The sequence below is a fragment of the Plectropomus leopardus genome, chromosome 1 (genome assembly GCF_026936395.1).
Source record: "Plectropomus leopardus strain MGB_pleo_1.0 chromosome 1, ASM2693639v1, whole genome shotgun sequence".
NCBI classification, from domain to species: Eukaryota; Metazoa; Chordata; class Actinopteri; order Perciformes; family Serranidae; genus Plectropomus; species Plectropomus leopardus.
The window spans coordinates 30,332,620-30,345,262 of NC_142176.1; the positions used below are offsets into that span (position 1 = coordinate 30,332,620).

The 12,643-nt window shown below is 40.4% G+C and overlaps 1 protein-coding gene across 5 annotated transcripts in view; it reads right to left on the reverse strand.

The window, feature by feature from the left end:
• myo5aa (myosin VAa) overlaps nt 1–12,643 on the reverse strand; it is a 65,455-nt gene that overhangs the window by 49,736 nt on the left and 3,076 nt on the right. For 2 of the 5 annotated variants that reach the window (XM_088079849.1, XM_088079846.1), the window contains exon 1: nt 10,130–10,250. The exons of 1 other annotated variant lie outside the window; for it this stretch is intronic. In XM_088079849.1, coding sequence (XP_087935975.1) covers nt 10,130–10,162 — 33 coding nt within the window. In that variant the 5' untranslated portion in view covers nt 10,163–10,250. Of the gene's footprint in view, nt 1–10,129; nt 10,252–12,643 lie in introns of those variants that run through there. 2 more of the 5 variants (XM_088079835.1, XM_088079855.1) reach the window with 2 other exon arrangements.

Here is a 12,643-nt window from a genome sequence, read left to right on the forward strand (position 1 = left end):
ATCAGCTGATCACAGACATGTGGAAAAACAGTGATGAACACTGGCAGTCACATGGCTGAGGAATCCGGCTCAAAAACTGAGACGCATGGACACACACACACACACACACACACACACACACACAGAAGCCGTACTTCTAACGGTAGGAGTTAGTTGGAAGACTGTGGAGCGATTGCAAGATTGGGAGAGAAACATAAAATGCCAAAAACCCAGACAAATGAGGTCCTGCAGTGTATGAATGTGTGTGTGCAGGCTGCAGTAGAGAAGACTGAAGTCAGCGGTCAAACAACACAGAGGTTGTTTATCTTACAGTACATTTGATATTACATAATGGGGAAAGATAAGGGAAAATTAAGTTAAGAGGTTCAACACAACAGAGTCTGGTGTGATTAGACTGTAGTAGCAGGCGTTTTATAAGGGGAACCATCATTTTCAGGTTTGTACTTGTAGTTTGGGTTTTTACTAAAACATGTTTACATGCTTTAATTAAAAAAAAAACCCACTTAATTTTCCAAACACTGGCCATGCTAGACCACCTGTCTGAGCTGCTCCATTTTATTACCGGTCTCTTTAAGCCTCTCACCCAATAACGCCCAACCTGCACTGACTGGTTGGTGTTTCTAAGGCTTCTGCATCTCAGCGTCTCCGCATCATCATTGCAACCAGGGGAATGATTGTAACTGAGTATAGGGGCCATGAAAAATCACCAATAAAAGCTTCTCAACCAAAGTATTCACACCAGATGTGTTCAAGCAGGAATATTATCCAAAATCAAGGGAAAATGAACAACATCAGCAACCAAGATTACATGTTTTTCTGATGTTAGTATGTGGGAGCAGATGACTCTATAGAAAACCATCACCAGCTGACGTGAGATACGCAGCATTCAGTATGATATGAGCCTGACGTTTTCGCACACAGCAGGGTTTTCCAAACACTCATTTATCTGTGGCAGCCTGCAGGGTTTATAACTTCCGCCAACAAAAATAGATTTCCTATTATTGGAGGCTGTCGGCTATGCACTACACCTCTCAGAGCACAGAGCATATACTCTGGGCACAGATGGAGCAACAGATTATTAGGCGCATTGAATGTGAGACTTAATTGTTAATTGTGCTGGGTCTTAAAGTTTGCTTTCACTCGCACGAGCTGATCCTCTCATCCATCACTCTGATCGGATCAATTTTGAATGGATTCAAAATCTGCTGCTGGGGAAAAAAAAAATGTGGAGAGCAGAAACCTCCAAATTTAGACAGAGGACACAGAATAATACCAAGCGACACACAGGCATTTACAAGAAATAAAAGTTAAAGTTTGCTGTCCTCGCTCATAGGGATTACTTTTACATCAATTTATCTAATTATCTGAAACTAAACATGTTTAATATGAACATCTGACAATGTAACATCATATACATGAAATTTAAGAAAAGCCTTACAGGTCCCTGTTAACCTGACATGTATGTGTGTTAGTTTCAATTTCAGGATCCATCACTACATGTACATGGATCAGTGCTCTAAGTATGAAAATATGAATAAACGCTCTAAAAATGAGATTATATAAAAATTCCTTTTCATCTTTTTGTCTTCTGTGGCAGCATTATTCCGGACAGAGTATAAAGACTAAAAACAAATCCACATTCACACACATACCGCCACAAATCACAACAGGATTTAGACACTAAGACCCTTAAGTGTTATAATCTCAACATGAATGAGGATTTTCATTTTGCTCAGACTCATTCATTTCAAATACTGGTGAATTATGAAGGCACACAGTGAACTACTAATGCAGGACTATCTGAATGACACTTTTGTTACTATCTGAGAACTTGGGAGAGTCTTTCTGGAAGTTGAACATCGATTTTATGGCTTCGTTACATAAACTGCTGACGGCATTAAAGATGGAAGAGTAAAAGAATGCATTGTCGAAGGGCACAACGAGACATAACCTGGTTAATGTGGTCTACTGCTGCGCTACCAATCATCTGAATCATGACATCATAGTCACACAACCCCCCCCTCCATCTCTGTGTCTCTGGCTGTTTGTATTAAGAGCAGTGGTGTGAAATGACAGCTGAAGCTTATTCAAGAACAAAGGAGTATAATGAAAGACGTGTTCAGTATTTTTTGTATGCTGATATCCAAATATTACCTTTTTAAACTGAGCGCCATCACACAATATATCATAACTATTTGTAATTTCTCAACAGAGAGCCTTACTAGATGTGTTCAAAAGCATTTTAAGTGTTTTTTTTTCAAAGCTCCACCCCTTCCAAGCTCCCAGGTTGGTCTTTTTCCCCCCTTTTTATAATCCATTTCTCTGTCCACCCCTGTGGAAACACCAGACTGTGCGATCATCGGGTTAGGTAGTGGGCCGTGTGGTTAATTTTTACCTTTGAGTGACAGTTATAAAAAACGCAATACAACCTGTGTAAGTCAGATTTCAAAGGTAATACAAATAATAAAAAAATGAAAAATAAATCTATATATAAGGAACTACATGGGGAATAAGTAAACCATAAATAACGCAATAATTTAAAGTGCGGAAGTGGCAGTGGGGAAGTGTGGAAGTGGCAATGTGTTAGCAAGCACAATGTGTGTTGTTAATTTGATAGGGTTTGTGAATCTGACATTTTTCAATATTAAGTTAAATATAAAGTTTTCGATAAAATAATGTACCTATTTAAAACTGAACGCAAAAATGCATGCGTTTGAAAGGTACTACGACTTGTTCAGTGAGACTTGGATTAAACTGCAAACGTTGTTTGAGAGTTGTCAGCGGATGTTCTGATGAAGTTTTGCTACTGTTAAAAAAGGTCCCCAACCAATAAATCAATATGTTAGCCATTTTCCATTGAGACATCAGAAAAAAAGTTCTCTTTTCAAATTCAAGGTAACACGGCAGGACTAATTGATTACAAATCTATGTATTTACTTATTTATGTTAAGAATTGTGATCACTATAAACTGTACTGACATCTTCTAGTTAAAAAATAACTTGCTAGTGCCCTACTGAACAATGTAGAAATCACCTTTAACATTGATTTGGCATTTCTGTGCTGTTCTCTTGTTAATGATCAGCTGCCGCATACACTGATATCAATATAACTGCGATAATCTAATAGCAGCTGATAAATCAGTCAGTATTGGCTAATTTATCTTTCCGGCTCTACTGTGTGCATATGGTTTTCAGACAGAGAGACAGACAGAGAGTCAGATAGTGTATATCTATAGTGTATGTACTGAATCAAAAAAGGGAAGACCTTCACAATCTGTTTGACACAAACACTCACAACTACGATACCCGGGAGCTCAAACATCTTTGTCTTACTCCTACTTGGAGGCATTGATTTTTTCCTTCACTAATACTGGATCAAATGACAAACAAATGAATTAACATTTAAATTCATGACAATTTCTGTAATAAACAGTTTAATATGCCACTAAACAACCTGTGCAAATAACAACAACAAGAACATAAACTCTCTTCAAAATTGAAAAATTAGCACAATCAGCACATTGAGTAGTTTACAAACCTTTTGTGACAATGTTCTGAAATGTTGGTGGTGCAGCATCTGCCTGCCAAAACTGACAAATTTAACAAATCATGGTCCAATCGTGGTCCAATAATCATATAATGGTGCATTAAAATATTACCTGATGCATGCATTTAATGAAATATGAATGAGGACAGAATTAACTGACACTAAAGAAATGAACAGCTAGCACACTGCTATACTACTCAGGAAATCCACTCCATTGCTCTTGGCTTTCATGTATTTTTTGAGGCCATTTAAACCACCTCCAGGCCAATGTTCAGCACAAAGTCACCACAAACTCCTGCTGTGTAGTCAAACATTGGTCAAACGAGCTTTACTTGAAGTGGTATAAGAGGTCCCAAAGTCTCTAATGATATGAAATATGTCCATTAAACTTCAAGAAAATATACCTCGAAGCGAGAGAAGGAGGGGAGGAGAACGAAGGCTAAAAATAGCCATGGCGAGTTTTGAGCAGCATCACACCTCACAGAGACATCACTGCGCTACTGAGCACACTTCCTGATCCTCAAAATCATCCTCTCTCTCTCTCTCTCTCTCTCTCTCACACACACACACACACACACACACACACACACACACAGACACCTGTTTCTCACGTCAGTAGGTGTCAAGCTTGATTAACCTGAATAACACTGAAATATGCAGCCAGTCTGCACATTTCTTTTCTTTCTCCTTCCTGTTGGACCAAAACACACAAGTGTGTGTGTGTGTGCGTGTGCGTGCGTGCGTGCGTGCGTGCATGTGTGTGCACGCGTGTGTGGGACAGAAAGACAGACAGCAATAACATGCAGCTGCAGAGGCTATGAATCATATTTATAGACCAACAAAGTCCCCCTGTGGTCAGAAAACCGAGGACAGATGAAGGATGAAACTCAAACACACACACACACACACACACACACACACACACGCACATTAACATGATTCAAGGACGTAATCCTCCACAGTGAAACACAAGCTGGATGACAGGAGCATCTGAAAGCCTGAGAAAGAACTGTGATGAGTCAGTCTGTCTGCCTCACAGAGGAATGGATGATGGTCGGGCTGGTGAGTTATGGGATGCAGACAAAGAAGAAGGGAAGAGAGGGACAAGAAAAAGGACCAATGACGTCAGAGCATCTGTGATGTCAGAGATCACGTGACTAAAGTGTCTCTGTGTTAAGCTGGCCCCACAGGTGCCACATGCTTTTAATGAACTCAAGCTGCTAAACTGTATCTAAAGTTCAGTAATTTCCCTTTTCTTCACCTCAGGGTGTTGGGTGAGAGAGGATCACATGCTTTCTATGAAGTCAAAGTCTGATTCTTTAAAATGTGTAAAATGCAAGGGCTCAGAGCTCAAGAAAGATTTCAATCAAACCAAAAAAGTAGAAAATGCCAGTTGTATTCGACAGATCAGTATTAGAATATGGAGAGCATCCATACAAACAATACAACACCTTCTTCCTCCGTCTGCATCCAGGCAGTAACAGATGCTCTCATTTGAATTGAGTGGTGATATATTCAGTTTACTCAGCGTGGTCCCGCCCTGAGCATGTGTTTCATTGTTTTTCTTCAAAGCTACAGTTGGCAATTTATAAAAAAATAACTTTTTGTCATATTCGCTGCTATCAACATAGAAGTTCATGAGGCACATAGTCTGTGAACAAAGACCAGGTCCCTCCACCTCCTCCTCCTACTGCTGCTGCTCCGAGTGGCATTTGCAAGAATCTACTGTGGCAGCTGGAAAATAACAGATCACAGCCGTGGAGTCTGACAGCTGTCAGTCATTTTTTACAAAAATCTATATATATTTTATTCTCCTCTTTAGCTGAGGTCCTTAGAAAAGCCAATTGTGGGTTTCTACCTTAACTGCAAATGTAAACTGTTTTATATCCCTTTTTGCTCTTGTTTCTAAATGTGCAAATAAACTTAAACTTTAACTTCATTAGGTCGATTCCTGCTTGTGAACTGCAGTCAAACCACTCAGCACTGATCAAATATGAATCAAAATTATGCTCCTGCATTCCCTATTTCTTGCCTAAAATGCTTCCAGAAACATATTTTAGCATACTGTGCAGCTGTAAAATGAGAAAGTTTGTGACCTGCCCGCCATGTTTTAAGTGTATTGTATTGTAATTTGAGCTGCTGGTCACCCGAAATTCCCTTTCAGGGATGAATAAAGTATCTTCTTATCTTATCTAATGTTGGATAGAGTCCATCGGAGTACCAAGCACCGCCCACCAGCCAGACCACCATTCTCATTTTACAACTAAACAGTACACTAAAATATGTTTATGAAAACACATGAGTTGAGAAATAAGGTATTCAAGTCCTGCAACTTGATTCATATTTGATTAGTGCTGCCCAGTCTGACCAATTCCAAGCAGCGATTGACAAAATTGTACATGCGTCACAGGCTCTTGGGTTTTGATTTGTTGTTTTCGCTCATGTGTGGCAATGCTATTAGGAGCACTATGAAGAGGTGGAAGAAAGAATTATCAAAACTGAAGCAACCGTATCCAAGATATCCTGACTTAAAATCCTATATGTATCGGTCAAGCTCCAACAACACTGGATTTACATTCCCCATTACGTAACTCATTTGATTCCTTCGTAAAACCTCAAATTTTAATTTTGTTTCTTCATTATCCTTTTTAGGGTCGTGGGGGGGCCTTGAGCTTATCCCAGCTGTTGGGCAAGAGGCAGGGTACACCCTGAACACGTCGCCAGACTATCTCAGGGCTGACACACAGAGACCACCATTCACACTCACGTTCACGGCTGAGGGCAGTTTAAATCACCAGTAAACCTAACCTGCATGTCTTTAGACTGTGGGAGAGAATCTGAGCACCCAGGGAAACCTAACTCTAACACAGGAAGAACAAATATCAAACTCAACACAGAAGGCCCCTGCCAGCCAGTGGGTTCAAACACAGAAATCCTCTTGCTGCGCGGTGCTAGTGCTAACCACTACACAATTAATTATGCTGCCCCGAAACAGTGATATGACAAAGATAATATTCTCTGCAAAAATGATCGGTGACTTTTTACTAGCACTCCAAATTAAAGCAATGAATACCATAATATCTACCAGATACTGGAGTGTACTATTTATGAAATCAGTAAAATAAACATCATATTGATCAAATTGGAGAAAAATAAAGATTTAGCCACATCAGTGTTCTAGGAGCAGTGTACTAGTTTTCTGATACATCAAGTATTCAGTGACACAATTTATATCATATTAAATAATGAAACAGTCTACACTTTCCCTTGCAGAGGCTGACAGCAGGTCTGGTGGAGGTACAAGGCTGGGCTAATGCTAATCCTGGTTTCACTGAGATAAAGGATCAGGACCTGATTAGGCTAGTGTAACACCGGCTAATCTTATTCCAGTCAACTACACCGAGATTTAATCACATTCACATATGGCTACAGGTTGCCACTGTGCTGCTAACATGATGGGAAAAGCTTCTACTAGTTCTTGAACCAAAGACAGAAACGTAGATGTGTTCACATGAATAAAAACACTAGATTAAACTGATGTTATCGAAAGAGATATCAACTTTCTTCCTTTTAATCCATTTAATATGAAGAAAAAGGAAAAGACATGCTGTTTTTATCGGTTAAACTAGCGAATTTCAGCAGATGCCTTAGTTTAGCTGTAAATGTAACCTCTAGTTTAGTGTCTAGCTCTCGATTCTACTGGAACATTTCTGCAAGGATAGTAAAGAAAGTCTGAGGTTTGGAGGTCACTGAGATTAGGGGATTGGGAAGGGGTGTGTGTGTGTGTGTGTGTGTGTGTGTGTGTGTGTGTGTGTGTGTGTGTGTGTGTGTGTGTGTGTGTGTGTGTGTGTGTGTGGCGATATAGGGCTGCAACCACTGGGCGGGGCATCCATGACAAGTGTTTACAAATCTGCACAAAGTCAACAGCAGATTAGAGGGACTTCTCCTTGCTAACACTGAGCTCCGAGCTTTCACTCTGGCCTGCTGCGACTCCTCTAAACCCTCCCAGGGTTTTCTCCTGCCAACACTGACACCACCAGAGCCTTTAGGCTGAACTTACACTGCAAGCCTTAGTGCTCAATTCAGATTTTTTGAGGCAGATCAGATCTTTTTGTTGGCTGTGCACATTATTTTTTAAATATGACCACAAATATCATATTCTGGTGTCAACTGATCTGACCTGCAACAGAAAAATAACAAAGATGTCAAACGCAACAAGTTGAGTTAAACATCAAGGCCACTGGAGTCAACGTTTACGTTTTCATTTATAAATGGGTGCGCAGTGGAAGCCAACAAATTTGTGCGCAGATGATGAGGAGTATGAATAGAAAGAGAGCCAAACTTTTAGTTGTGGCTTTTTGTGGAGAAATGGCTGCTGCTTCTGTATGGAAGAGTGTGTGGATGCTGAGTCAGAGCCAGGAGTGGTGGGATTGTGATGTCAGTGGCTTCCCTGAAAGAAATCTCATCCAAAACTTCCCTTGACATCCTGATACTACTTCCACGTGTGTATTCACTGAGTGACTCCCACCATTGCAGAACTGTGACTAATGCCGATATAGTGTGATACCTATGTGACTGTTCAGACAGAGGGCACATCGTAAGATATCAGACCTGTGTCTGATTTAGGACCACATATGAAAGTAGCCCAGAGCAAAAGTAAAACGATCAGATTCCATGTGATTTGTCATGTCCACACTCAGGGTTATGTAGGCTGGTATATGCCCACTTTTTGCCGAAATTACCTGGAGTTGTCCTGCAGATTAAAATATCGACGGCCAAAATGTCTGATTTGAAATACGCCAAATACATTAATTAATTACTATCGTATTAAACAGCAAAATATTGTGTGACGGACAGACCTATTTATCCATTGAAGTCAAATCTAAATCTTTAGAACGTACGCCCCATCCATGACAGTTAGTGTGCCCAATGTAGGTGACGGCATCAAGGATCACATTCTCCAGGAAAACCTTTAGCACACCGCGGGTCTCCTTGTAGATTAGGCTGGAGAAAGGCTTCATCACGGCAAGCCAGACGGCCTGGTGATTCCCTGGATGTTATTTCGGATGACTTAATGGCGACATTTGGTGCTATCTTTGTTTCTGCAGCTCATCTTCTCTGATTAGTCCCTTTGTTCAATAGCTTCTTCATTAAGGCTATCTTATTTTCAAGTTATTTAATCTAATGGGCTTGGGATGCACTAAGGGTTATAGCATTTGTGGGATTTTATTGTGTTTTATTGTTGTTTGGCTATTTAAAAACTATGCCCAGTAGTTGTTCTGTATGGCAGCAACTGTGGAATATTAACAGTCACGTCACATATGAGCAAAACCATCAGATATGGGCCACTTTTGTCTGCAGTCTGAACGTGCTAGAACACCTTTCAGATCACTAACATAGAAATCATTTCCCACTTTGAAACGGTTATTTGTGGAAGTATGAGAAGGACACACAATGAGAGTAAATCAAGTGGAAAATTGATTAAACCTGAAAATACTTTACAACTCAGTCCGGCAGAGACAGCTACCTCATCAGCTGCAGTGGTATGCAAAAAGTGTTTTGCTCACATATTCTCAGTAAGTCTGTCAATGGAGTCCCAGACTGCAGAGGCCTCGTCACATGATGCCACTCGTGAGAATCTGCTGTTTTTCTGCTCAGCTGGGCAGACGCAGCATGACGCCAAGATACAGAGACCTCAGTGCTGGTGGAGAGTTCGGTTGGAAGGAAACTGTGCTAGTCTCACTACACTCAAGAGTATGTTCCCTAACCAGAGTCCTGGCACATTTAGCAAGCAAATGTCCAGCGATTGCCAAAGATCAGGGTCTCTTACTAAGAAGCTGTGACGATGCCCAGTATCTAATCTCATTAGTTTAGTCAGTGCTGACTCTCACAGTATTGTAGCTCACTTCTGTGAGTTATGTCATGGTAGGAGAGTCAGTGCACAGCTATGCTTTTGTCTTATGTTTATATCAGACAATGGGCCAAAATAGTCTTGTTAGGAAAAAATACACAAACTATTAAACTGAGCAAACTGGGCAAACAGCTAACCTGTGGCAGAGTTACATATTTATCTGAGCTGTGGAACTATAGGGCACTAACATGCTCCAACATCATTAAAATTGATAGCCAGATTTGCCAGATATGCAGCCCTTTATCTACAAAAATTAGGACAAACTGCATCCCTTACATTGTGATCTGAAACAAAGATTTTGCTGTTATTCAGACACCAGAACAAAACTCAGGCTAAAAGCTGATTTGTTCCTTCTCTGGAGTTTATACTGCCCTGCTGATTTCACTGGCATAAATATTTTCTACAGAAGAAGGGTGTGTCAGGACTGGTGGTCCTTGTTGCACAATACAGAGAATATATATATCCAAATTTAAGACAAGATCTTACAGATCACTTGTCAAAGAACCATATGTAGCTAAACCAAGAAAGTATCTTCTCCTTCAACACATCAGACAGTTTAATTTAATTTCAAGTCCATCCTCTTTAACAATGTCACTCTTTTTAGGATACATATTAATCAAAAAATGAGGGAATGGGACGAGAAATGAAAGCTTAAAAGAAGCCAAACTTACTTCCACAAACATATACTCCAACTCCCAGTTCATCTTGTCTCTTCATCAAGTTCCTAGCTCATGCTTTGAGCTGTTAGCTGGTTTTCTGAATGCCTCCAGCCGCACACACCACAAGACCAGATGCTAACTGATGGTGTCTGCAGACACAAGCAGCATTCACCAACATCTCCTAAAGTTCCTTGCCCTGTGACAGATAACGGGCTGTCCCTGCTGTCTATCAAACATCCCGGCTTCCTTTCTCAATCACATGAGTTGGGAGGTAGACAGACTCTCAGAGCCAGGAAACAGGACTTGACCACAAACCACTGACACAGTTCCAAAAAACAACTGTCTTACAGACGAGCAGTCAATCTCAGTTTTGTTCTGATACGCTGAACAAAGTGAACTCTTGTTGTGGAGGAGCACAATTTATTTACATCCAAACATGGATCCAAATTTTAGTTTTTAAACGTAATACTTGTTTATCTATGTTATGTTACACATTAAATTTCATCACTTTATCACTTAGATATAGTGTTTGAATAAGATGCTAAAGGCTTGTTCCTCAAATCACAAGAAATGCACCGTCACACTGAACATTACAGTCAGAATCACTATTTTAGCTCTAAAACCTGCAGCCCACTGCTGTTTGTCTGCTCTTTGTGTGTTTTTCTGTGTGGGACAGGACTGCAAAGACTACATGCCAGGGCATATATAACATGACTGCACAATTACTTTAACCAGGTTATCGCAGTAATCTAATGCACATGCTCTCAAATAGAGCTGGGGAGAAAAAAAACCTCACTTGCATGAGATAACGTAAAATTTCGCCGCCTGATGCAGTTGAGGTAAACACCTCCAGCACACAAAGCATGACTGTCCTATTCGATGACATATTTATCCAAACCACTATATGACATGAAATGTATACCGATATCAAACAAATTTCCTGGCACTCCATTATATAGTTGTTGAGATATTTCAGTCTGCACCAAAGCAGAGTGACGGCCCGACTGACATTACACACACGGAGCAGTCGAGGCTAAATATTAGGGACAGGAATATAAATAAAAGGTGGCATAAATTAAATGTAAACTAAATCCCAGTAAAGCACTGCTGCGCTGTTCTTGAAAATTTCAAGCATGCTCTGATTTTCGAAACACCCCAACAAGTGATGTAACAGCAGGTGTTTTCCCTTCGATCAGCTGTTCATGACAACACTCGCTCCCTCACATCACTGAGTGGCATGTGGCCATGTGTGCTGCGAAAGTTTCGACTCACTGCTGTTTTCTGAACCACATGATTCAGTCCTAAATTTACCCTGAAGGCTTCCATCCCTATTTTACATGCAGCTCTTTTGGGTTTGGATCCACTCAGTAAGATTAGAAGCTAGCACCGACACTGGCATGCACTTTCCTGTGATTCTGACGCAGAGGTGTATCTTTCCTTTCAGCATTTCAAGTGTGAAACAGCTTACTGGCAGTTAAGCCTTTTGCCAGTTTGACAAATGAATGATGGCACATGTGAGGCAGTAGTGTACGTGTGTATGTGAGTTGAAGAGGCAAACACTATGCAGTTTATGAAAAAACTTGAGTTTTTTTGACCAGTTACCCAAAATCTTGGCGTAATGAAGGTCATTCTCTTCAAATATGAAAATTACATACTTTAAAAGTGCCTGACTTTTGTTAATACAGTCATGGGAAACAAATCACTATAGTATAAATGTATGGTGACCTGACCGATGATTCCCACGGCTACTCTCTGCGGTGTCTCCTCAAGCGCTAGTAGAGTAATAAAATAGCTTTCGGGAATTCCCTTTTAAAGGGTAGATTTGTTATTTTCTTTCTTTCTTGTTTGTCAAAGGAGTGTCGTGGCTTTCAAGAGAGGCTTCAGTTACCCATCAGAAATCACTGTCTGACGGCAAGGTAAAGCAGCAAAAATATTTAAAATATAGCGTACACTAAAATGATATTACTTCAGGTGGTCATTTTTTTATGTGTCTAAAATACGCTTTGCTGCTTTGGTACTCCTGCCTGCTTCTCCAAACTGAAGTGTGCTGAACCCCATTACCTGCATAAAAAAATCAGAAAAAGAACTTGTTCATTTTTATAATCAGTGCTTGATTGACAGTCAACCGCAGCTTAGCTAAACTCACTGATACAGACACAACAAAGCTGTCTGAACTACAATCAGAGGCAACGTGTCGTTACGACTCCACAGCGCACCGTAAGCTATTTATGAAAAAGAACAATCTGCGAAAGCAATAGTTTCATTCTCAGTTTAAATTCCTGGATCGATGCTGAGTCTTGTAGTTCTAAAAATAAACTATATGCTCTTGGTGTACAGCAAAACATTCCTTCAAATACAGTTTGTATCTTTGAAACTCTTGCTGTGCATTGACCAGCCTTTCCATCTCTGAGTCATGTAATGGAGCATCGCCTCACTTCCATTTCCATGAGAATATCCTTACTCTCTTCCACCCCTGCGTGGAGTCACACAGCACCGTTTCATTCACATTCACCACCTCTCACTAGT